This window comes from Pan paniscus, chromosome 8 (genome assembly GCF_029289425.2).
Source record: "Pan paniscus chromosome 8, NHGRI_mPanPan1-v2.0_pri, whole genome shotgun sequence".
Taxonomy (NCBI): Eukaryota; Metazoa; Chordata; class Mammalia; order Primates; family Hominidae; genus Pan; species Pan paniscus.
Window position 1 is genome coordinate 115,800,059 of NC_073257.2, and position 25,771 is coordinate 115,825,829.

At 42.9% G+C, this 25,771-nt stretch overlaps 1 protein-coding gene across 5 annotated transcripts in view; it reads right to left on the minus strand.

The window, feature by feature from the left end:
• STN1 (STN1 subunit of CST complex) overlaps positions 1–25,771 on the minus strand; it is a 109,937-nt gene that overhangs the window by 56,815 nt on the left and 27,351 nt on the right. For 3 of the 5 annotated variants that reach the window (XR_008620033.2, XR_008620035.2, XM_034931429.3), the window contains exon 1: positions 3,721–3,853. Coding sequence is in view for 3 of the 5 variants with exons in the window: in XM_034931429.3 (XP_034787320.1) it covers positions 3,721–3,853 (133 nt within the window). In the remaining 2 variants the exon portion in view is untranslated. Of the gene's footprint in view, positions 1–3,720; positions 3,916–4,358; positions 4,453–25,771 lie in introns of those variants that run through there. The other 2 variants (XM_003825545.5, XM_063607879.1) reach the window with 2 other exon arrangements.

Below are 25,771 nucleotides of genomic sequence, written 5' to 3' on the forward strand. Positions count from 1 at the left end.
GCTCTGTCAACTGAGAGAAAGCTTAATGAACTAAGAAAAGAAAATGGTAACAAATACTAGATAACAGAGCTCATGTTCCAGCCTTTCCCAAGGCCCTTGTGTTCCTGCTGTTCCACATGCAGCCCACAGAGGCCTAAAAGCATCAGAGGACCCCCCTGGATCATCAGGCCCCCAAGAAGGAGGAGGATCAAGCTATAAGGGTTCAGGGATCTAGGGTCACAGGCAGGTTGACTCGGATTTCAAGCAGCCAACCCTGAACATTCACAACCACAGCAAGACATTTGACTGTTTTCTCTTTTTAAAAGTACTTTTGATTGCTCTCTTTTTAGTTTAACTGCTGTTATTTAATCGATGCTATGTTATTTATGTTTGACAGCATTAAAACACCTAAGATAATCTTTTTCAACCAGATTTAATATAATTCTTATGAATATATTATTTCCACTTCATTGTACCCACTAGAATAATAGGATAAGTATTATATGCTGATTTAAATAAAAGAGTCACTATTATTTAACCCATCATTAAAGTTTGACATGGATAGAGATATTTAAAACAATAAATACAACTTCCGTATGTTATGAGCTATTATTAAAAATACATATATATATATATATATATATATATATATTTTTTTTTTTTTTTTTTTGAGACAGGGTCTTGCTCTGTTGCCCAGACTGGAAGGCAGTGGTACAATCACAGCTTACTGCAGCCTTGACCTTCCAGGCTAAAGTGATTCTCCCACCTCAGCCTCCTGACTAACTGGGACCATAGGTACTGTTTTTTAAAACTCAGACACGGGGTCTCACTTTGTTGCCCAGGCTGGTCTTGAACTCTGGGCTCAAGTGATCCTCCCACCTTGGCCTCCCAAAGTGCTGGGATTACAGGCATGAGCCACTGTACCTGGGATACTTTTTTTTAATGCAAAAAAAACCCAAAAACAAAACAAAACAAAAAGAACCCACACAAATCTAAATACCACCACAATCAAATTTCACAGTATTTTTCTTAGTTCAACTCTAAATTCAAATTTTGAGGAGCTGACATTTTGCAATCATTTTGCAATGCAATTCTGATGCTAACTACTCAAAGATAGGTTAAATTTCACAGGTGAAGGGCACAGTCCCCCACAATACTGCCCTCATTTGAGTCATGAGTCCCAAGTTTTGTGAGAGTCCTCAGGCCAACTGCACTTCTGACCAACTGGTTATAAATTTGGGGGTCCCCAACACTCCCTCAGGTTTGATAATTTGCTAGAATGACTCACAGGACTCAGGAAGGTGCTATACTTATGATTATAGTTTTATCCATGAAGGATCCAAATCAGGGCCAGCCAAATGAAGAGATGCTAGGGCAGGGTCTGGGAGGGCACAAACACGAAGCTTCTGTGTCCTTGACACCTTGCCCCCTGACACACCAACACATGATTATCAACTAGGGAAGCTCATCTGACCCTCAGTGTCCAGAGTTTTTACTGAGGTCTCATAAGGTAGGCACAATTAACTGAATGATTGGCCACATAACTGAACTCAATCTCCAGCCCCACTCCCTTCCCAAAGGGTCAGACTGATATGATCTGGCTCAAAACCCCCAACTCTCTAATCGAACAGTTGGTCTTTTAGGCATAGACAGCCCCACCCCAAACTATCTAGGGATCCAGCATGAACCACCTGATTCACATAAATTCAAGCGTGGTTCGAGAGGGCACCATGAATAATGATGACGCTCCTATCACTCAGGAAACTATAATAATTTAGACGTTACCCTGCAGGAACCAAGGGCAAAGGTCAGTGAAATTCTTTATCACACAACACATTCATTTCATATTTTATCATTTTTGGGGTTTGTCTTTGTTATTTTGTTTAAGATATTCTTTGCTGTTTAAACAATCCTAAATTTTATGTAGTCAAAAGTTTTGCCTTTATAGTAAATGGAACCAAACACAACAACAAAACAAAAACCTAGGAGTGGAATTCCCCACCCCCCAGAACAGTATGGTATAGTCTAAAGCAGTGGTCCCCAACCTTTTTGACACCGGTTTTGTAGAAGACAATTTTTCCGGGGATGGGGGTTGGGGGAACGGTTTGGGGATGAAACTGTTCCACCTCAGATCATGAGGCATTAGATTATCCTAAGGAGTGTGCAACTAGATCCCTCACACGTGCAGTTCACAATAAGGTTTGCGCTCCTAAAAGAATGTAATGCCGCTGCTGATGTGACAGGATGTGGGGCTCAGGCAGTAATGCTCACTGGCCAACCACTCACTTCCTGCTGTGTGGCCCAGTTCCTAATGGCCATGTACCAGTAGTGGTCTGTGGTCCCAGAGGTTGGGGGCCCCAGGTCGAAAAGTATCCAATCTGTCAGCTGATGTCTGCTTTAACCGTGCGGTTTCATTTTTAAAACACCTTGGAAACATTCTCACCAGTGATAAATCAAAGATCACTGGTCCTGTTTTTGTTGGTTTGTTTTTAATACATCACAAAGTATTTTGCCTACAGGTAGAGTTAAGCCCCTGTCATGTCCTTGGTACCTGTTTTCTCACCTGCAGAAGATCATTAAGCAAGGCTAGAATTTGGTGTGAATTAATTTCTTCCTGAAGAGATGAGCTATGAAGAAAACCAGACTGGAAAATGGAAAACTGTGGAGGAGGTTGGCTGCCTTCCAAGGGAAAACACAGACCATTTCCAACAATAATTAGGAAATAAAGGTGTGGTGAAAAATCTGTACAAAAGGCATTAGCATAAGGTCATCCAAATATATTTGTACATTTAACTGGAAACAAACAAAACCTTATCTCATTATAACTGTGGATGCTTGAGATTGTTGACTACTTCTAACTCATAGTTTGTTATTCAGAAGGACCTTGACTGGAAAGCTTCAGTCAAAATAGCAATGAAAGTTTAACCAAACTTCTCAAATAGCACAGTAAACATGTGGCTATTTGTGAATTATTACACAGCTACGCGAATTATTTAAATCCACCCCAAACTATACTTGTTATATTTTTAGGTAAGATAAGCCTATCTCTAGTAGCCACTATTCTAATACAAAAAAAAAAAAAAAAAAGAAAATTTAAACTTTACATGTATAATGCCTTGTTGCTTCAACTGCTATTTCTATTTGAGGGCCCACTATATGCCAGGCACTGTTCTAAGCCCTGGGATTACAAAGGTGAACAAGACAGATGATGTTCTTCCTCTCAGGGAGTTTATAATATTTTGATTCTGCTTAATTCAAAAGAAAACAAACCCCCTTTACATATCAGGAATCAAAAGATTCCATTACACAGGGTTAAGCTCCATTTTTACAAAGAAACCCAGACTTTGCAGAAGGTGAGTCACATGCCCGGACCAGGTAAGTGGCACATTTAGGAAAGGAGCCAGGCCTAGGAATATCTGGCCCAGCGATCTCTCCAACAGGAGCAGGGCCAAAGAAAAACAAATGAGCATTTTCAAGTATGAAAGACCCTAAATGGAGGTAAAAACCTCAGTACAAAGGTTACTCCCCCAAACACCTACTAAAAAAAAAAAAAAAAAAAAAAGATTTAGACTGTTTTTTTACCTTGCAAATAAATGAACTCATGCGAAGGTCCAGGCTAGGTCCCTTTCAAAGCCTGCAGCAGGGAAGGCTCTCCTAAAAGCCTCTAATCCCAGCTTTCTGAGACTTTGGGAAAGGGTGGCAGATGCAGCCCAGGGCATCCCAGGGTGGCTAGCCACATACCTGGCACCTGGCGGGACTCCTTCATGTCCAGGATATCCCTGATGTAGAGTTTTGCAAAGGCTAGAAACACAGGATCCAAACCCCACAAGAGGGAAGGGGTCTCCTCTTCACACCGGCTGGATCCAGGCTGCATCAAGAGGCAGGGCTGTGGCTTCCAGCTAACTCTGAAAGGTTCTGCATCACTGAGTCAAGCATCTAGATGGGACACAGAAATGAGGATGCAATGCGTTTAACGTGGGTCAAAGTGGCATGGCCCTGACGCTGCTCCCAGGTGGGCGTCCAGGACTCCAGGAGGGGTGAACGCAGGGATCCAGGGCCCTGTCAAACTCCATGCCACGGGGCGTGTTAAGAGGCGTTCCTCACGTCAGGACGCCTGCGTTCCTTACGGCTCTCCCGCTGTTCTCCTTCCCACAAAGCACCAACTTCGGAACGGCTAAACATCAACTTTCACTCTGGGAAGATACGTCTATACAGGCGTACCAGAAACCGCTTGGGGTCCCGGGAGGAACGGGCGCCCTCGCAGCCCTGCACGTGTTGGGGCATAGTGGATGGGTCTGATTGTCGCTCTGCCCTAAACTTTCCGCTTTTGAGGATGAGCCAAGAAAAGGAGGAAAAAAGATACCAAAAAATGGACCCACTTGTAGCCCCTCCCGCCGCCTGCAGCTCCAGGAGCCCTGAGACCTGGCCCTTCCGGCGCTCGGAGCCGCTGGCGGCGACGGCCCCGCCCGGCGCAGGAGCAGTTGGCTGAGGGTCTCTGGAGTTCCGGCCTGAGCCCGCCCCCTGCCCCGCCAGGGACCAACCCCGGTCTCCCCGCCAGCGCATTTCCTTTCTGCTGCGGCGCCTCGCCACGGCTCCGCCCCATCTCTCCCGAAGTCCCGCCTCATCCCACCCAGACCCCACCCATCCCGCCGCGGCCACGCCCCATCCCGCCCGAAGCCCCGCCCCATCCCGCCCGAAGCCCCGCCCCATCCCGCCGCGGCCCAACCATCCGCTAGGCCCCATCCAGCCGAAGTCCAGCCCGTTCCGTGCCCCGCCGCAGCGCAGCGTACTTTTGGTTCAGGCAGCGCTGCAGCCCCGCCTTCGTGCTAGCCTCCACCGCTGAGGCCTAGGAGGCGACCTTGAAATTCCTGCAGTTCTAACGCCGCTCTTCTAGTCACCTTTCACCCCTCCTCCTGCTGGTGGCGGGACCCTGAACCTGGGCCTCCTAGAGGTTGGGTCAGGATCAGACTATTTTTCTTTTTGATTCCTGATATGTAAAACAGATAAAAAGTAAGCAGTGCCACGAGTGCATTGTGGCATATTTTAAATGTTCATTTACAGTTGGTAAGTGACCTGACACACACACTTAGGACTCTAGTTTCACTTGGAGATGTCAATATCTAAATTTGAGCCCTCGAGTGAATGTGAGGTCTTGACTCTGCCAGGGACTAGCTGTGCAAAATCATGACAATACATTTTGTCTCCTTTACCCTTGTTCGGTCTACAGTCTGGAAGGTTGTACACTTAAGAACTTTGAAAAGCTGGCATTTTGGTAAATCATGGCCACCTTGATGGTGCTTAGTCTCCAGAATCTATTTTAAAGTGAGGAAAGATAGCCACGTTCCACTCCCATAAAGAGCTACGTTACCCGAAACGTCAGGAATTCTTCCTAATTTACAGAGACTCTGGAAAATGGCAGGGGAGTACAGATCACCCTGGCAGACCATTCCCGGGGGAGGCAGGTGGTGGCCAAAGAGATAATTGCTAAACTATTTATCAGAGAAGGAACTTGGAGCCGCTGGAATGGAAAGTGTGTGTGTCATTAGACCCATGGCATTTAATTACCTCCCCGGCCATTTAAGAAGCTCAAAAACAAGAGTCCTTGGTAAAATACATTGCCCAGATTCTACTGCAATGAACACTAGGAAATGTAGGGTTTAAGATTTAATTAAGAGAAGACACTGGCTGGGCGCGGTGGCTCACACCTGTAATCCCAACATTTTGTGAGGCTGAGGCGGGCAGATCACGAGGTCAGGAGTTCAAGACCAGGCAGGCCAATATATGGAAACCAACCCCCTCTCTACTAAAAATACAAAAATAGCCAAATGTGGTGGCGTGCGCCTGTAATCCCAGCTACTCGGGAGGCTGAGGCAGGAGAATCGCATGAACCTGGGAGACAGCAGTTGCAGTGAGCTGAGATCGGGCCATTGCACTCCAGCTTGGGTGACAGTGTGAGACTCTGCCTCAATTAAAAAAAAAAAAAAAAGAGAGAGAGAGAGAAGATACCTTCTCTTATAGGAGGAAGGCCCTTGCAAAGAAAACACACCCAGTAGGACAGGTGCTTCCTGCTGACCTGTCAGATGGGGAGAGACAGGTTGGGTGACATTTTCCTGACTGTACACATCTGCTCCAGGGTGAAACCCAAAGGAGGAAATCACTACTAAGTGTCAGAGCCTGAGATGATTTCAGGAATAATGCTCATGGCGCTCAAGGGTAGAGTGTTGGATAAAAGAGCCCTCCTGGACTCCACGCTTACTGCCAGCCTTGGGAAGGACCACACCCAGGTGGTATAAGCAGAGCAGAATGTCCCAATGTCATCTTTTACAATGAAGGGAGGACTCCTTGGAGTCTAAGGGTGTTCCTTTTGATCTGAGCCCCAAACCTGAAGGAGTAGGTTGTAACTGAAACCTAAGGTGAAATGTAGAAAAGAATTTCCAGACTGCAGAAGCATTTAGAGGAATTTGGGAGGATCCTCTTCCCTTTAGTCTCCATCAACACAGATTTCAGGTTCCCCAAGCCACCGCCTGGACGTGTATGAAGGGACTCCTAAAATCCTCAACACTGCAGGGCTCCTCTGATTGGAATTCTGCAACACTGCAAAGCAGATATTTCAAAACCCAGCAGTTAAGACGTTATGCTAGGAACCCATTCTTATAGCTTCTCAATGTGAAACTTGTGAACTTGGTTTTGAAGCATTTGTGACAGAATAGACAATTCTTTCTAGAAAGTTAAGGTTTTAACAAGTTCTTCTGGAAAATGAGGGGATTGAACTGGATATCTCATACCTCAAACTCAAACTATCATGTTTTAAACATGTTTTACACCTTTACAGGTGGAATTGAGTTTGTCCACTTGCAAAGTGGGTTAGATTTTCTGTTTGAAGTTTACAGTTGACAAAAGATTCTCTCTTTGACCAAACTCTAATCAGGCTCCTTGAGTCCTCTTCCCAATTTGTCCTCAACCTTGGCCTATAAAGACATGAACAAATGCTACATAGTTTCAAACAGCTCAAGGCTACATTCCCAGAATGACCCTAGATCCCTTTAAAGTGCCTGCCTGAGAAAACTCAAGACTGCCAAAAGTAACAAACCTGCACGTTGTGCACATGTACCCTAGAACTTAAAGTATAATTAAAAAAAAAGAAGAAGAAGAATTTACTGTTTGTTCCAGCCAATACCTGAAGGCAAGGCCTTGTCTCCTAGCCTTTGTTGGAGGGTAGGAGCCTAACTCCAATAAGCACCTGTTAGCAAGCCTAGATGGGTCTCACAGGGACTGGTCCCCTCTTCTCATTTTTTGTAATTTTTTCACTTCGCAGACTCTTCTTAAGCACCTGCAATTCTTCCCTGCCCCACTGCCCCCCAATTCATTTTCTCTTTAAAAAGCCGGGTGACCTCTCTATGAATCTGAAGGGAACTCAGCTCTTTCCCCTACTGTCAATAGTTATTCAGTAAAGTGTTTTCACTGCTTTAACTAAAGTCTGACTGTGCTTATCTTTGACATAATAAAGACAACCTCTCAACATTTTTCTTATGCTACTATTATAACCCCAGGGATGGCAGGTGGGGGGCGGGGACATCTTCAGTCATTCAGCATATCTTGAGCTTTCTCTGTGTGCTTTGGCACTGGGCTGTGGAGGAGCAGTAATTATGCCACTGGAGCAAAAAGGGTGATGCATGTAATATATTAAATAACAAAGTAAGAGGCTAAATTGTGATTCAATATGAAAGGAGTAGCATGGATAATTACTGTGTGAGTTACAGGAGGTAAATTGAGGGATCTCATTAAGTGAGATAATATATGTAACCACTGGAACAAGGTAAGCACTAAATAAATGTCAGCTATTATTCATATTTACTATGGAGGTGGGATTTAAGCTGGGTGTTGAGATTATGGAGGAGCTGTTCATTCATTCATGCTTCATGAATGAAGCATATTTTAAAGGCATTTGTCAAGCACTGTAATAGACATTGAGGGTAAGAAAGAGACAAGACAGTGGGGTTCCAGCCCTTATGGAGCTTCCATTCTGTAGGGGGAAAGTGGAGGGAGAATAAACAAATTGTTCTCAGTGCTTAGATGAAGTGACGTCAGGTTGAGACCTGAAGGGTAAAAAAGCCAGCCACACAGAGCTAAGCAAAGAGCATTTCAGGCAGCAGTCAAAGCAAGGGCCACTGTATGGAGGCAGCAAAATACTTCCCTGTTCAAGGAACAGAAGAGAGTGTGGGGAGAGCGGTTGCATATGCAATGGAGAGATAGGCAGGAGGCAGATCCGAGGGACCTTGTAGGCCATGGTTGGTGTGGATTTTAGTCTTAGTCTCACTCTATATGAAAAGGTACTGTGATGCTGTGATGGAGTGGGAGCAGGGCATAGGCAGCAGGATGGGCGAGTCATGTTCCTGGGTAAGCCAACACAACAGCCTGGCTGGAGAGGGAGGCTGCAGTGGAAGCCACCTGGAGACCAAGATTTTAGTTAGATTCTGAAGGTCTTGAGCTAGCTTCTACCTTTATTCCTGTAAACAACGGGAGTCGTTAATTATTCATCAGAGGAACGATTTAATGAATTTAAAAATTGTAGTTAGGCTGGGTGTGGTGGCTTACCCCTATAACCTCAATATTTTGAGAGGCCAAGGAGGGAGGATTGCTTGAGCCCAAGAGTTCAAGACCAGCCTGGGCAACATAGTGAAACCCTATCTCCACAAAAAAGAAAAATATCAGCAGGGCATGGTGGTGTACACATGTAGTCCCAGCTACTCAGGAGGCTGAGGTGGGAGGATCGCTTGAGCCCAGGAATCCGAACTTGCAGTGAGCTGTAGTTATGCCACTGCACCCTAGCCTGGACAACAGAGCAAGACTCTCTCTCTCTCTCTCTCTCAAAAAAAAAAAAAGAACTGTAGGTATACCTGCCACATCTAACATACTATGGTGGGGGGTACAAAAATGTATAAGAAGTGTTCTCAATCCAATTTACTGAATCTATCCTAAAAATTGTGTCTTACGGATATTCATCAATTGATGGTGAAGAAACTAGAATAAGAAAACATTTCTGGGCCTAATGCAGTGGGCCTCATCTGTATCACTTGTCCTCCTGCCTCCTTAGCAACCTTGCTCAATCCCTTATGATGTCATCTTCCCTCTCTCTCTGGCTTCCCCTTGGCCCATAAGCACGCTCTCCTGCTCTCTTTAACATCATCCAAACTTTCCAAAAGCAGCATCTCCGAAGACCCCCTTCTCCCCTTTAACTACTGCCCTCCAGCTCACTCTCATCCCCTTTCAAAGCAAAGCTCCTTGGAAGAGTCCTAAATGCTTCCTATCTGTACTTCTCTGTGGTAGGTCTCTAATTCAACCCACCATCATTTGGCTTATCTTGGTCTTCAACCCACCCCACCACAGCCCACCACTCGACTGACATTGCTCTCCTAAGACTCACAATAACCTTAGCAGATTCAAATTCAATGAATACTTTTCTTTCCTTATCATTCTGTATCTTTTTTTTCTTGATGTACTAGTATTTGATGTTGATTTGATCATATTTTCTCTCAGTCCCACCTTGGCTTCCTGATGGGTTTTCTCACCTTTTAGATTTTCCTCCTACTACCTCTGTTTCTTCCTTCTCAGTGTCCTCTCCTGTTATCTCTTTTACATGTTGATGTTCCCCAAGATTCAATCTCCTGCTCATTTCCCTTCTTACCCTATGTACTTTCTCTGAGTGGCCTTATCCAAACCTATGACTTCAGTGGAAACAATCTTCTAGTGACTCTCAACTCTTCACATCCAGCCCAGAACACTCTCCTGAGTCTGTCATGTGAATTTCCAACCAGACTCTCCTGGGTACCTCAAAGTAAACCTCTTCCCCATTTCTCCTTTCTAAGTCAGGATGAATGTCAGGATGAATGTCACCACCACCTGCCGTTTGTCGAAGTCAGAAACCTGGAATGTTTCAAGGACACCTCCTTCTGTTTCACCCTACAATGTAATTAGTCATGAAGACCTGTCAGTTCTGTTTTCTAAATGCGTTTTCTTAACTCAGCCTCTCTTCCCTGCTCCCACTGCCATAACCTGAGCCCAGGCTTTTGTCATTTATTGCCTGGGTTACTGACACTACCTTCCAACTAGTTTCTTTGCCTTTAGCCTGGCTTTCTTCCAATTCATCATCTGTGCCACTGCCAAGGTGAGCCTTATCAAATGCAAATTAAACTATGTTACTCCCTTGTCTGAAATATTTCAATGGCTCTATGTGGTCTGCAGAATAAAGTTCAAATCTCTTAGCATTTCCTACCAAGTTCCTCCTGGCCTGGCCTCTCCAGGCTCATCTCCCATCAGTCCCTCATAGCCATCCTACACTTCAGGCCATCGTCTCTCCAATGCTGTTCTGAAGAATACATCCTCAAAATATTGAAGAAAGTTTGGCCAAATAAGTCTGGACTTAAATCCAATCAATAGTTTACATTGGAATACACAACTCAAGCTATTTGGAACAACTTACAGTTCCTGCAATATGCCACTCTGTCTTTTGCTTCTCCCCCTCTGCCTAGGATACCATTCACTTATTAATTAATTGATTACAAAAGTCAACTGTTCTGTATCTGCTGAGCAGACTGAAAAAAGTGCTGTATCCTGGGCATACAAAAGGAAAAAAGGCTCCAGGTGAGCCAAACAAGTAAACAGACAATTACAATATGTCATGATAAATGCTGTATAACTTAGCAGCATAAAGTGGGGGCCCTGAGTTGGAGTAATCAGAGGACAGTAACTTTTCCCCCTGCTTCATGTGAGTTATCTCTGAGAAAGGTGTCAGTTTTACTTTATGTATTTTGAGCTTAGTTGTTAAAGGCACATATATTTCTAATTGTTATGTCTTTCTGATGTATTGACTCTTATTGTTATGAAATTGTTCCTCTTTGTCTCTAGTAATATTTCTAGTTTTAAAGTCTGTTTTGTCTGTTATTAATATAACCATTTCAGTCCTCTAATAGTTACTCTTTGAATGGTGTATCTTTTTCCATCTTCTTACTTTCAGCCTATTTGTGTCTTTGAATCTAAGCCTCTTATAGATATCATATAGTTGGCTCTTGTCTTTTTATTCAGTCTAATAATCTCTGGGTTTTGATTGGGGTATGTAGACCATTCACATTTAATGTAATTGTTGATATGGTTAGATTTATATTTGCTATTTTTCTATTTGTTTTCTATATGTCAACTTTCTTTTTTATTAATCGGTTAATCCTTGATTGCTTTCCTTTTTTCTTTTCTTTTGTGTTAAATATTTTTAGGGTAACGTGTGAATTACTCCACATTTTGAAAAAAGTTTTAGCTATTTCTCAGAGATTGCAGTCTAAGAATTACAATATATGTCTTTATTTATCATAATGTACTTCAGATTAATACTAAATTCCTGAAAAACATAAAAATTTTGCTTCAATATTCTTCTATCCCTCCCACCTTCTTTGTGCTATTATTTTCATATATATTACATCTATATGTTATAAACACAGCCATACAATGTTGTAATTATTGCTTTATACAATCTCATGTCTTTGAAAAAAGTTAGATAAGAAATGAGAGGCCGGGCGTGGTGGCTCATGCCTGTAATCCCAGCACTTTGGGAGGCTGAGGCGGGCGGATCACCTGAGGTCAGGAGTTCAAGACCAGCCTGACCAACAAGGAGAAACCCCGCCTTTACTAAAAATACAAAATTAGCTGGGCATGGTGGCACATGCCTGTAATCCCAGCTACTAGGGAGCCTGAGGCAGAAGAATCGCTTGAACCTGGGAGGTAGAGGTTGTGGTGAGCCGAGATCGTGCCATTGCACTCCAGCCTGGGCAACAAGAGCGAAACTCCGTCTCAAAAAAAAAAAAAAAAAAAAAGAAAGAAATGAGAAGAAAAATTACCATAGATGATTTTGTAATAACCTGTATAACTATTACTTTTGTGCTCTTCATTTTTCCCTTTAGGAATGGGTACTCCAAATTGAATGAGCCCCTTTGACTGTGGTAGAGGTGCCGCTTGCGCTGACAGCTTGCCCTTCCCAGACAGAACATCTACATTAACCAAGCTGGGGTCAGCAAGGGGAATGAGAGAGGCCCCAGGCCAAATGCATCAGATGCTCACTGTTCTTACCTGGAGTTCAGTCATTTTCAAGCATAACTGCTTTCAGACTGTTGTGTGTCTTTGATCTCAGAGTGCTGAAATGGTTGTTTTGGTCAGTTTTGTCCAGTTTTATGTTTGCATTTTGGCAAGATGATTTGCCGATCTTGTCAATCACCCATAACTAGAAGTTATTAGTGATATAGCTTTTAGTTAACAGCAAGTCCATTTGGTCAGGGGGAATAAGGTGGCTCAAGAATTTAAGGAGTGAAGGACTGAATTGTAGAACAAAGTCAGAAATTGCCTAGTTGTAGATAACAGTTACAGCCCATCCCGCCTCATGGACTTTGAAGGAGATTCCTGTGTCAGCAGAAGGCCCCAGGTGAACCAGGGTGCAATTCGCATTTCTGCTTCTTCTCATTCTTGGAATAAGCAGAAGCAGACATGAAAGGGAGAGATGGCTGAGGGTGAGATACCCTTTGGTCCTTACACTTATGAGACTGACAGTGCTGCCCACTGCATCAAGAGGGCTACTTGGGTCCTTACATGTGAGTCAAATAGCTCATCCTTCCTGTCCAAATGGCAGGAACTTGACCAAAGGATTATGACCCTTGCAAAGATGAAGAGGGCAGGAGGTAATGGGCTAGGGTTCATTCTGGAGAGCAGAGAATGACTTTAATTAAGGAAAATTTGTGTCCCAAGAGACTTCATTGAGTACACAAGAGAACTTTGCGTTTTGTGCTTTAAAAATCTGCATCTTGAAGAAAGTGGAATGATGGTTGTCAGGGGCTGGGGTAGGGGGGATGAAGAGTTACTGATTAATGGGTACAGAGTTTCAGTTTTGCAAAATGAAGAGTTCTGGAGATGGATGGCAGTCATAGTTGCACAATAATATGGATATACTTAATACCACTGAACTGTACGCTTAAAATGGTTAAGATGGTAAATTTTATGTTACATGTATTTTAACACAATTTTTAAAATTAAGAAAATCAAAGAATTTTTTTAGAAAGCCTGTATCACAGGGCAACACTGTGCATGGTTTGTGGAGTTTATGGTATAAAAATCTGTGTGACAGTTGCCTGCGTTCTACATTATGCCTGGTCATTTAAGTCATAAATCTACAGTGTCTTGCCAACTTTGGAAGTTCCCATGGTTACTGGTAGTTTATGTGATAGGTGAACTCCCTTTTTTTTTTTAAACTGGACTCAGGCTTATAATTAAGTGAATGGAAACAATCAGCCAAGTCTTGATGCACATGCACTCTTCTGAGAAAGTCCCAGAGTATTGCTCTGACAGATGACAGATGTCCTTACAGGGACAGAGCTGGCAACACATCGACCTCCCTAGTGGCCACCAGCTGCTAGTGGGTCCACCAGCTGGAAAACACCTTTGTGTTATTCTTATATTTCTCTTCTCATAAAAATGCTACAAAGATTGTAAGGCATTTGGAGCTGGGTAAAGATTAAGTTTTGGAGAAATTGGATTAATATTCATTATAATAGGCCAGGATAAAAGAATTAATGAAAATGTCAAAAAGAAAAAATAACTTTTCTTTTTAGGCAGGACATTTATAAAAATTTATAGTCTTGGTCAAATAAATTGTGTACAGACATACATACAATTTTTTTTTTTTTTTGAGATGGAGTCTTGCTCTGTCGCCAGGCTGGAGTGCAGTGGCACGATCTCGACTCACTGCAACCTCTGCCTCCTGGGTTCAAGCGATTCTCCTGCCTCAGTCTCCTGAGTAGCTGGAACACAGGCGCCCACCACCATGCCCAGCTAATTTTTGTATTTTTAGTAGAGATGGGGTTTCACCATGTTGGCCAGGATGGTCTCGATCTCTTGACCTCATGATCCGCCCACTTCTGCCTCCCAAAGTGTTGGGATTACAGGTGTAAGCTACTGTGCCCAGCCCGTACATATGATTTTAAAAGTAATCTAAAGGGATGTTTTCCAATTTTTTTTTTTTTTTTTGGTAGAGTTGGGGGGTCTCACTATATTGCTCTGGCTGGTCTTGAACTCCTAGGTGCAAGTGATCCTCCCGTCTCAGCCTCTCCAAATGTTGGGATTACAGGCCTGAAACACCGCACCCAGCTCCAATTTTTAAAATGTTGAGTATATATTAATTACAAAAGCTATTTCTCTTGAATCTCTCAAATGTGATGTGGAATGAAAGAAGGCAAACACAGAAGACAGTACATATCATATGACTCTATTTATATAAAGTACAAAACCAGTCAAAGCTGTTCTATGCTATTAGAGGTAAAGAAATCAATTACCCTTTGATGAAGGGTGTTGACTTCAAAGGAGCATGAAGAGGGCTTGTGGGGCTACTGGTTATTTTGTGTTTCTTGATCTGTAGCTATATTATATTTCAATAAAGTATTTTTTTTCAAGTTTGCATTCTTCTTAGTGTTTACAGTTACATTTAAAGTTGAGAGGAATTAAAAAGTGAGTGTGTGAATGTGTAAGACCCCACATTTTGCCTTCTTGTCACTCGTATGGAAAAACTGATCATTTTTCACGAGGTCGGGAGATCGAGACCATCCTGGCCAACATGGTGAAACCCCGTCTCTACTAAAAGTACAAAAATTAGCTGGGAGTGGAGGCGCGTGCCTGTAATCCCAGCTACTCGGGAGACTGAGGTGGGAGAATCCCTTGAACCCAGGAGGTGGAGGTTGCAGTGAGCCGAGATCGCATCACTGCACTCCAGTATGGCAACATAGTGAGACTCCGTCTCAAAAAAAAAAAAAAAAAAAACTGATCATTTTAAATGTTAATGTGATTCCAGAGAAGACACAGAGCATTATTTTGTACTTTGCTTTATTTTTCAACATGTGCCTGTAAACCAAAGAGTATCTGAGACAAGACTCAATCAATTTAGGAAGTTTATTCTGCCAAGGTTAAGGATGCACTCGTGACATGGCCCCAGGAGTCCTGAAGACATGTGCCCAGGGTGATTGGGGCACAGCTTGGTATTTTACATTTTAGGAAGACACGGGACATCAATCAATATACATAAGACGTACATTGGTTTGGTCCAGAAAGGCAAGACAACTTGAAGTGTGGTGGGGGCTTCCAGGTCACAGGTAGATAAAGGACAAACGGTTGCATTCTTTTGAGTTTCTGATGAGCCTTTCACTGAATACGGCAATTTACAGGAACAGTCACTTAGGCCTTAGTCTGGCTTAGTGAAACAATAGGCCGAAGGTAGCAATCAGATATGCATTTGTCTTACATGAACAGAGGAATGACTTTGAGTTCTGTCTGTCCTTTGTCCGCAGGGAATTTTCTTGTGGGCAGATTGTAAGGGAGGTATATAGCTTTTTTATCTTTGTAGCTATCTTACTGAGGAGTAGAATGGGAGGCAGGTTTGCCCTATGCAGTTCCCAGCTTGACTTTTCCCTTTGGTTTAGTGATTTGGGGGTACTGAGATTTATTTTCCTTTCACATGCCTATAGGTTCAAGTAGCCATGACGTTTCATGAGCATTAGCATAAAGCTGGGCAGCTGAATAGAATTTTGTTTCTCTTATCAACTTATAGTTTTCCCCAGGGCTACTTTCAATCTAGGAAAAATTTAACTCTCCAATGATGTCAAAGACAGCATATTCCAGAGATTAATTAACGAGTCACCCAGAGAAGATAGAAGTGCTATTATGCTGACATGTTCAAGGGCTAATCGGTTCTGATGATGTAATTTGCAGTAGTGCTTGATATATATTAGCCTGATGGGTGACAGCTGCTCTGGGCCCAGATGATTAAAGTGTGAAGCACGAGGGTGGGGTGGAGGGTCGTCGGGGTGTGGTGAGTGCTTTCAAATGGAAAGAGAGTTTTTTTATAGAGCCAGAGTGAATACAGCCTGGTTATGCTGGTTACCTCACCTACCACCTGGAAAGCCTGTTTAATCATCTCTTTATCTACACAGACTTTATCAGGCCTAACACAATCTCCACTCCCGCCTCCCCTCAGCCAAGACTGCCCCAGTCAACATTGGCTGATGCTCCCCTCCCCAAACAACTGTGCAACTTACAGTCAGCATCACATACTTTAAGCACCTATTTCTTCAATAGTTATTTCAGGAATGTGTACCATGTTCCCCAACTTAAGCATAAGCTACTTAAGAACATCATTTTTTTCTATGTTCTCCACAGCATGGGGGATAAGCATAAAAGTTCAATAAAAAAATAACTGGAGCAAAATTTTGATAATTATTCAAGCAGAGGGATGGTTACACATGGGTCTATTCTACTTTCTTTCTACTTTTGTGTGTGTTTGAAAATTCCCTTGATAGCAGGGCTGGCAGATTTAGCCAATCAAAATGCAGGATGTTCAGCCACATTTGAATTTCAGGTAAACAATGAATAGTTTCTTCTTACTAAACACTTCTATTATATTTTATTATAATTACTTATTTATGTCTATTTGATGTGATCATTTAATTTATAACAGTATCATTCATATTCTAACATTACATTTCTATTATAGTATATTATGTTTTTATATTATTAATATTTTATGGTTCCATGAGATGTACTAAAAAGCTATTTGTTGTTCATCTGAAATGCGAATTTAACTAGGTGTTCTGTATTTTATCTGGCAACCTAACTTGCTAAAACTTAAGAACATAATTGGTGATTAATCAATGGGCTAAAAGAAAGCAGATGGTAGAAACACTGCAGTGCCTCTTAGAGTGAGATCTGGTGTCACTTGCATTAGTATCTTCTATGGAACCTGTTAAAAAGGAAGGCTCCAGTGGCCTCCTGTCCCAATCCTGGAGCCACCAAATCAGGTTATTTCTGCTGGTGGGACTCTGCATTTGCAGTAAGAGCCCCAGGTGGTTCTGATGCTGTTGCTAGCCAACCTGATGCCTTTGATGTTTCTAGTTTTTCTGATGTGATCTTTTATTTCCTTGTAACTTGTTTCCTTGGCCTTGTTTCAGCAACTTCTACTCCATTTTTATGTCAGGGACATGACCTAAGAGATGTTAATATTTCTACTCAATGACTCGCTAAATATTACAAATCAAATATAGTCACATAGTCACAAACCTTCTAGCAGCATTTTTTAGTTGACCTACTCCTTAGAATGCATCCAGTGGCCCAGCGTCTTAACTACTGATGTATATTCTATTCATATATATTCATTTTGTTGTTGTTGTTTTGTTTTTTAAGAGACAGGGTCTTACTCTATCACCCAGGCTGGAGTGCAGTGGTGCGATCATAGCTCACTATAACCTTGACTGGCTAGGCTCAAGAGATCCTCCCACCTCAGTCTGCCCAGCAGATGGGAGTACAGGTGTGTGCCACTAGGCCCAGCTAATTTTTCAATTTTTTTGTAGGGATGAAGCCTCACTACGTTGCCCAGGCTTGTCTTTAAGTCCTGGCTTCAAGTGATCTTCCCGTCTTGGCTCCCAAAGTGTTACGATTACAGGCATGAGCCATCACACCCAGCCAGATATATTCATTGTTATTGATAGATTATAACTGACAGAATCGCAGCTCCCTGTAGTGTATTTTAAAGCCAGGGCTTATGGACAGATGCTGTAGAGTGACCAAACATTCTTGCGTGCTTGGGACTGTTCAGTTTTAGCGCTGATGTTCCCATGCCCTAGGCTTTTTCGCAGTCCTGGTTGCTCCTGGTCATCCTACCTGTAGGTCAGGTTCCCCATTCTCAGACTCTGAGGATCCTCTGTAGGGGAATATTAGCAAACACTTTCAGGAGCTGAGCCCTGAGTGGGTGAGGGAAACAGGATTGAGTAGAGGGAAAATGGGGTTTTACTGGCCACTTTCAAGGTAGGGTGACCTCATCCAAAATTATGCCCTGCCCTCAGGGACAGTAACCAGTTGACACATCCCCAGAACTTAGTGCATGACATTTCTGATTAACTATCCCAGCTCTAGAACTTTCTGTGGGATCAGCTGAGGCCTCTATTGTAACTGCCCTTCAATTCAACTTGTCCTTCTGTGCAATCCTGCTTCCCTCATGCCCTCAGGGCTCAGCTCCTGAAAGCATTTTCTAATATTCCCTATCAGGCAAATCTCAGAGTCTGACAGCCCAGAGGAACCTGACCTACAACAGCAGGCACAGGGGTAAAGTGGTCCTAGGAAGCAGCGTCTAATGTAGGATTTTGAAGCTGGGTCGCTGCTGACTGGCTGGTGATGAGAACCCTTCCCTAGTGGTAGATGGAGTCCCTGGTGGGGCAAGACTTTCACCAGTGGTAAACTGGAATGGGCTGTAGGCCCATCCAGAGGTTTGGGGAAAGTAGTAATTTAAGGACAATAAAATGGCATGGTTGTTACTGGCCACTCTCAATGCATTGGAGAGAGACGATGAAAGGTTATGGGTGATTAATCACCAATTTCAGGCTGAATGTAAAAACCAGAAGATCTTCTTGGCAGCACAAGAGACTCTCATCTCCTGCAGTCAGAGTTTGGACCTCCTGAAGATGAGACCCAGAACTTATATTAGAAAGCCACAGCTGGGCGCTGGGGCTCACACCTGTAATCCTAGCACTTTGGGAGACGGAGGAGGGAATATTGCTTGAGCTCAGGAGTTCCAAAACAGCCTTGGCAACATGGCGAAACCCTCTCTCTACAAAAAACACAAAAATTAGCTGGGCGTGATTGTGCGTGACTGTAGTCTCAGCTACTTGGGAGGGTGAGGTGGGAGGATTGCTTGGGCCTCAGGAGGTTGAGGCTGCAGTGATCCGTGATCGTGCCACTTCACTCCAGCCTGGGTGACAGAGTGAGACCCTGTCTCAAAAACAAAACAAACCAGCCAACCAAGCAAACAAAAGTCGCAGAGCTCCAGTGAAGGCAGAATTCTCAATCCTAGTGAGCTGTCTATGTCAAAGTCACAATCCTAGTTGGGAGGGAGTGGGATCCTGAGATTTGGGGTGAGGACATATAGGCAAGTGTCCTTGTAAATTTTGACTTCCCAGATTTCCTCTGAATTCTCTGGGCCTGCAGAAGGGGCCCATTCTCCTGGTTGGTTAAAGGTTAACACTCCCTACTTTTGAAGTCAATACAGAGATTTTTGCCTTGCAAGAAAACAACTTCTTTCCCCACAGAATCTCAACGTCTCCCTTCATCCTGCCACCAAACCAGTAATGAGGGTGAGGTTACAACATAATTGAAGAGCCTGCTCAGGGAGAAAAGAGACCATTCCTCAAAGGAGCTGCAGGACCTGGACAACATATGTTGTCAGAAGCTGGAAGAGTACATAGGGATCCTGTTAAATTTAGTTTAGCCTAAAGCTGCCTCTTCTCATATTTTAAGTTCAGCCTAAAGGTTTTTCTGTACATAGTGAATTAACTGTAACCTAACTGGATGTGTAAACAGACTGTAATCTACTCTTGTAACAAGTAGCCAAGTCCCAGCCAATCACAGAAACCACACTTCCACTACTCACAGGCAGCCAACTGTTCGAACAGTATTTAAATAAGGCGAACACTGAGCTGTAACCAATCCATCTGTTTCTGTACCTCATTTCCATTTTCTGAACATCACTTTCCTTTTTCTGTCCATAAATCCTCTCTGGTTGGGAGGGGAGGGAGACGGGGTTGGGGAGAAGTGGCTGTCTGATTTGCAAATCATTCTTTGCTCAATTAAACTCTGTTAAATTTAATTTGTCTAAAGTTTTTCTTTTAACAATCCTGAGTATGCGTAATCGAGGGAGGTAGAGCATACAGTTAGATAAAGAAGAATTCATTGATAAGAGAGCACTTTCTCATGATGTAGGAGTTCACCTCGGCAAGGACCCAGGAAACACTAGCTGTTGCACTGCTAGAATGCCTCTTGGAAGTTAGAGAGAACATCACATCAAATTGATCTACTATATCAATGATACCATGTTAATCATACTGGGTGAGCAAGAAGTGCAAGTACATTGGAGGCCTTGATAAGACACTTGTGCTTCAGAGGCTGGAGGTCTGCCATGTTAGTGAAATGTTTAGTCCACACAGTGCCACATCAGTACAGAGCCTGGGTTACCCTGGGATATCCCCTTCAAAGTAAAGGACAAATGTCTGCATTTCATGCCTCCACTACTGAAAAGGAAGCACGGTGCCTGGTAGGGTTCTGGAGGCAGCATCTTCCACACTCAGAAATACTGCTTCAGCCCTTTTGCTGGTGACTGGGAAGATGTCCAGCATTGATCCAGGCTTTGAAACCGGTCCAGGATGTAGTGAGAGCAGCCCTGTCACTTGCGGCCTTGTAGCCAGCAGGCCTATGCATTTGAAGTCATTTGCATTGCCATGTAAACTCCTCCATCGCTCTCCCCAAATCTTTTTTGTTGTTTTGAGATGGAATTTTGCTCTTGTTGCCCAGGCTAGGGTGCAGTGGCACAATCTCGGCTCACCGGAACCTCTGCCTCCTAGGTTCAAGCGATTCTCCTGCCTCAGCCTCTCAAGTAGCTGGGATTACAGGCATGCGCCACCACGCCTGGCTAATTTTGTATTTTTAGTAGAGACAGGGTTTCTCTACTCAGGCTGGTCTCGAACTCCAGACCTCAGGCGATCCTCCTGCCTTGGCCTCCCACTCCCCAAATCTTTAGTGAAGAGGTACCTCCCATCACGGGTGCGTGTGAGAGGCAGTGGAGTTTCACATCCAGATTCATGTGCTGTAAAACAGAGACTAATATGGACGTGTAAACTCCAAGACCATGGAGAACTTACGTACCTCTGGAAATTTTCAGAAAACCAGAGAAACTCAGGCAAGGATGAAATGTGCAGGGAGGCCCCAGCTGATAACTGGGTTACGCGTCTAAGTCATCACCATACAGATTAGGAAGGTGGGGAGGAGTTGTTAAAAAATGAGAAAAATGAGTTTTTTTCCCACAAATTTTTGAATCACTTAAAATGTGATTTTATTTATTTTTTAGACTTCGATTTTAAGTTCAGGGGTACATGTGCAGGTTTGATATATAGGTAAACTTGTGTCATGGGGGTTTGTTGCACAGATAATTTCATTACCCAGGTATTAAGCTTAGTACCCATTAGTTATTTTTCCTGATCCTCTCCCTCTTCCCACCCTCCACCCTTCGGTAGACCCCAGTGTGTGTTGTTCCCCTCTTCGTGTCCATGTGTTCTCATCATTTAGCTCCCACTTATAAATCAGCATATGTGGTATTTGGTTTTCTGTTCCTGCATTATTTTGCTAAGGATAATGGCCTCCAGCTCCATGCATGTTCCCGCAAAGGACACGATCTCATTCTTTTTTATAGCTGCATAATATTCCATGGTGTATAGGTACCACATTTTCTTTATCCAGTCTATCATTAATAGGCATTTAGGTTGATTCCATGTCTTTGCTATTGTGAATAGTGCTGCAACAAACATATGTGTGCATGTGTCTTTATGAGAGAATGATTTATATTCTTTTGGGGATATACCCAGTAATGGGATTGCTGAATTGAAGAGTAGTTTTGTTTTTAGGTCTCTGAGAAATCGCCCCACTGCTTTGCACAATGTTGAACTATTAGGTTGGTGCAAAAAGTAATTGTGGTTTTTGCCTAATAATTTACACTCCCACCAACAATGTATAAGCGTTTCTTTTTCTTCGCAACCTCACCAGCATCTGCTATTCTTTGACTTTTTAACAGTACCCATTCTGACTGGTGTGAATTAAATCAAGATGGATTAAAGACTTAACTGTGAAACCCAAAGCTATAAAAGCCCTGGAAAACAACCTAGGCAAAACCATTTTGGACATAGGAATGGGCAAAGGTTTCATGATGAAGGTGCCAAAAGCAATGACAACAAAAGCAAAAATCGACAAGTGGGATCTAATTAAACTAAAGAGCTTCTGTACAGCAAAAGAAACAATCATCAGAGTAAACAGATAACCTACAGAATGGACGAAAATTTTTGCAAACTACGCATCTGACAAAAGTCAATATCCAGCATCTATAAACTTAAACAAATTCATAAGAGTAAAATAAAGAACCCTATTAAAGAGTGGGCAGGTACATGAACAGACACTTTTTAAAAGAAGATATACATGCAGCCAACAAGCATATGAAAAAAAGCTCAACATTACTGATCATTAGAGAAATACAAGTCAAAACCACAATGAGAAAAATGAGTTATAAAAGGCAACAAGGCCAGGTGCAGTGGCTCACGCCTGTAATCCCAGCGCTTCAGGAGGCCAAGGTGAGTGGATCACTTGAGCCCAGGAGTTTGAGGTTACAGGGAGCTATGATCACATCACTGCACTCCAGCCTGGGCAACAGAGCGAGACCCTGGCTCTAAAATACATACATACATACATACATACATACATACATACAATCCTGTTTGTTTGGCTTTTTCCCCAGATACCAGGTGGCATCACCCTGGTCCTCCTCCTGCTCTGCTCCAGCTCCCTGGGAATCTATCTGCTGTCGAGGCTGCCAATGTCTGGGCCAAAAGTGCCCAGTGTCTCCTGCAGATGCCTGGGCTGAAGCTGACAGCAGGCTCTTCACCACCACAAGGGCAGTGGGGCCACTGTCGAGGCTGCCAGCCCTCACGCCGCCACTGCAGCTGCTGCCCTTTGGGCTCTCAGCGCCCTACAGAGAGCCCAGTGAATGCTGCCTACACAGCCTCTCCCCAGGACAGGAGCTGGCTGGGGGATCCCCTTGGTAGTACACATTCGGTTATACTTGGCAGTGGCATATCTAATGATTTGATACCCAGAGGGTATAATTTTAAAACAATCTTCCACATGACAAAATAATTTTCAGTAATAATCATGAAAAAATGAATGGTAGTGATGGTCAGAAATGAAATGGAACAGGAAAATTTTTTTAAAAACTTTCTATATATAATCATGCCCATAAATAAATAAGGAAAAAAGAAAGATGACAGTGCAAAAAGAAAAACATGAGCAACATTAATAACTCTGAATTATATTAACATTCTTTTTGCCAACATTTTATTGTGCATATTTTCCAACATACAGTAAAGTCAGAGAAATTTTACAGCAAACACTTTTATGCCCAGCACCTAGATCTTACCAATAATATTTTCTTATATTTTATCACACAGCTTTATCACGCAGCTATCTATCCAACCCTCTATCCATCTACCAATCTTATTTTTTGTTTTAAACTTTTTACTTTACAAAAGTGTTAGTAATTCTAGCACTTTGGGAGGCCGAGGTGGGTACATTGTTTGAGCCCAGGAGTTCGAGACCAGCCTGGGCAACATGGCGAAACCCCATCTCTACCAAAAATACAAAAATTAGCTGGGCATGGTGATGCACTTCTGTAGTCCCAGCTACTCAGTAGGCTGAGGCTGGAAGATCTATTGAGCTCAGGAGGTCGTGGATGCAGTGAGCTGTGATGGCACCACTGTACTCCAGCCTGGGAGGCAGATGGAGACCCTGTCTCAAAAATAAATAAATAAAAATAGTGTTGGCTTTACAGAAAAGTGCAAAGATAGTACAGAGTTCCCACACATCCTGCATCCAGTTTCCCCTATTATTAACATCTTACATTAGTATGGCACCATTTGTTACAACAAATGAGGAAACAACAGTGACACATTTTTATTAACTGAGCTCTCTGCTTTGATCAGATTTATTAATACCCTTTTTCTGTTCCAGTATCCCGTTCAGGATATCACAGTCCATTTAGTTGTCATGGCTTCTTTTTTTTTTTTTTTAAGCTGGAGTCTAGCTCTGTTGCCCAGGCTGGAGTGCAGTGGTGCGATCTTGGCTCGCTGCAGCCTCCGCCTCCCAGGTTCAAGCGATTCTCCTGCCTCAGCCTCCTGAGTAGCTGGGATTATAGGTGCCCGCCACCACGTGTGGCTAATTTTTTTTGTATTTTTAGTAGAGATGGGGTTTAACCATGTTAGCCAGGATAGTCTCAATCTCCTGACCTCGTGATCCGCCCACCTCGACCTCCCAAAGTGCTGGGATTACAGGCGTGAGCCACCGCGCCCGACCTGTCATGGCTTCTTAAGGCTCCTCTGGGCTGAGACAACTTCTCAGACTTTCCTTCTTCCTAGACATTCCTTGATGACCTTGACAGTTTTTAGGAGGGAGTGTTGGTCAGGTATTTTGTAGAATGTCCCTTAATTTGGATTCATTTTCTCCTGGTGAGCCTGGTGTCAGGTGTTTGGGAAGAAGACCACAGAAACTAAGTACATTCTCAACACATCATATCAAAAATACAGGCTATCAATGTAACTTATCACTGATGGTGTTAACCTTGGCTGCCTGGAGAAGATGGTGTTTGTCAGGTTTCTTCATTGCCAGGTTACTTCTCCCCTCCTTTCTGTATTGCGCTCTTCAGAAGCAAGTCACTAAGTGCCATCCACACTTAACACAGGGTAGGGAGTTGCCCTCTGCCTCATTGCAGGGCGATCATCTACGTAAATTATATGGGCTTCCTTTGTATGGGAGAGAGTTGTCTCTTTTCACCCATTTACTTATTTATTCAATAATTTATGCACATTAGTATGGGCTGGTGATTATTTATTTTATATTTTGGATTATAACCTAATACTTTTTTTTTTTTTGCCCCAATTTTTCCAGCTTTGGCCACTGGGAGCTGTTCCACTTGGCTTCTGTGTTCCTTTGAAATATCTCCGTGGTTTTATTTTTTGAGCATTTCCTTACTTTCTAGCAGTAGAAGATGTGCCAGCGTCATCTGGTATACTCTCTGACCCAGTCTTAGAATCAGCCATTTCTCCAAGAAGTCCTGGCTCCTTTTGTTAGGAAATGGCAAAAGAAATCAAGATATGGGCATGAGATGTGTGTGTTGCTACTGGAGTATTGTTGTTTCTAGGCCCTCTCAGTGGATAGGGATAAGAAATATGTGACTGTATACTAACCTGTATATATACCCATATCATCATTATTTCTATATCAATCCATTAATATCTATATTAATCTAAACATGAGTTCATATTTATGTTTCTGGTTCTAATCCACAACCACACATGACATTAGAGCCTCTTCCTCTTGTTTATCTGTGGCCTCCCTCCCTGAGAGTGAGCATGTACCAGCCATTTACTTATTTGTTCAGTCTCTGCATACATGTACAGCAGTCTCAGAATTGTTAACTGGTACCCCTTGAGAAACGCCTTTACCAACTAGAGTATAGTGCTAAGTACAGTTCCTTTTGTCTTCAGTTTTCCAGTTTCCATTATTTCCACAGTTATAGAATACCAGTCCTCTTCGGTGCGGTTATGTTATAAATGTGTAATATAGTTAGGCTCTTTTGTCATTGCCTGTATTTCATCCTGGGATCCCCCAGCCTCCTAGTTGATTTTGTAAAATTTTGCAGACATTAAGGTTCACTGTTAGTTTTGTAAAGTTCTATGGTTTTCCACAAATGATAATATCATGCATCCACCCCTACAGTAGCATATGGAATAGATGCCCCCCAAGATCCCTTGTTCTTCACATAGTCAACATTCTTCTCTCCCAAACCCCAGCAACAACTGGCTGATTTGTTTCTGTCTCTATAAGTTTTGCCTTTTCCAGAATATAAACTTTTCCAGGATGTAGCCTTATCATTCTGGCTTCTTTCACTCAGCAACATGCATTTAATATTCGTCCATGCCGTATGAATGAATAGCTTGTTCCTTTCGAAAAAGGGAAAATATGCCAATGTTAGTTCTATCTCAGTGATAAATAGTAATATTTTATGACAACTTTTGCAAATTAGGTAATGACTTCATCAAAATTGATCTTTGTTTCTTCATATTCAAAAGACAGTACA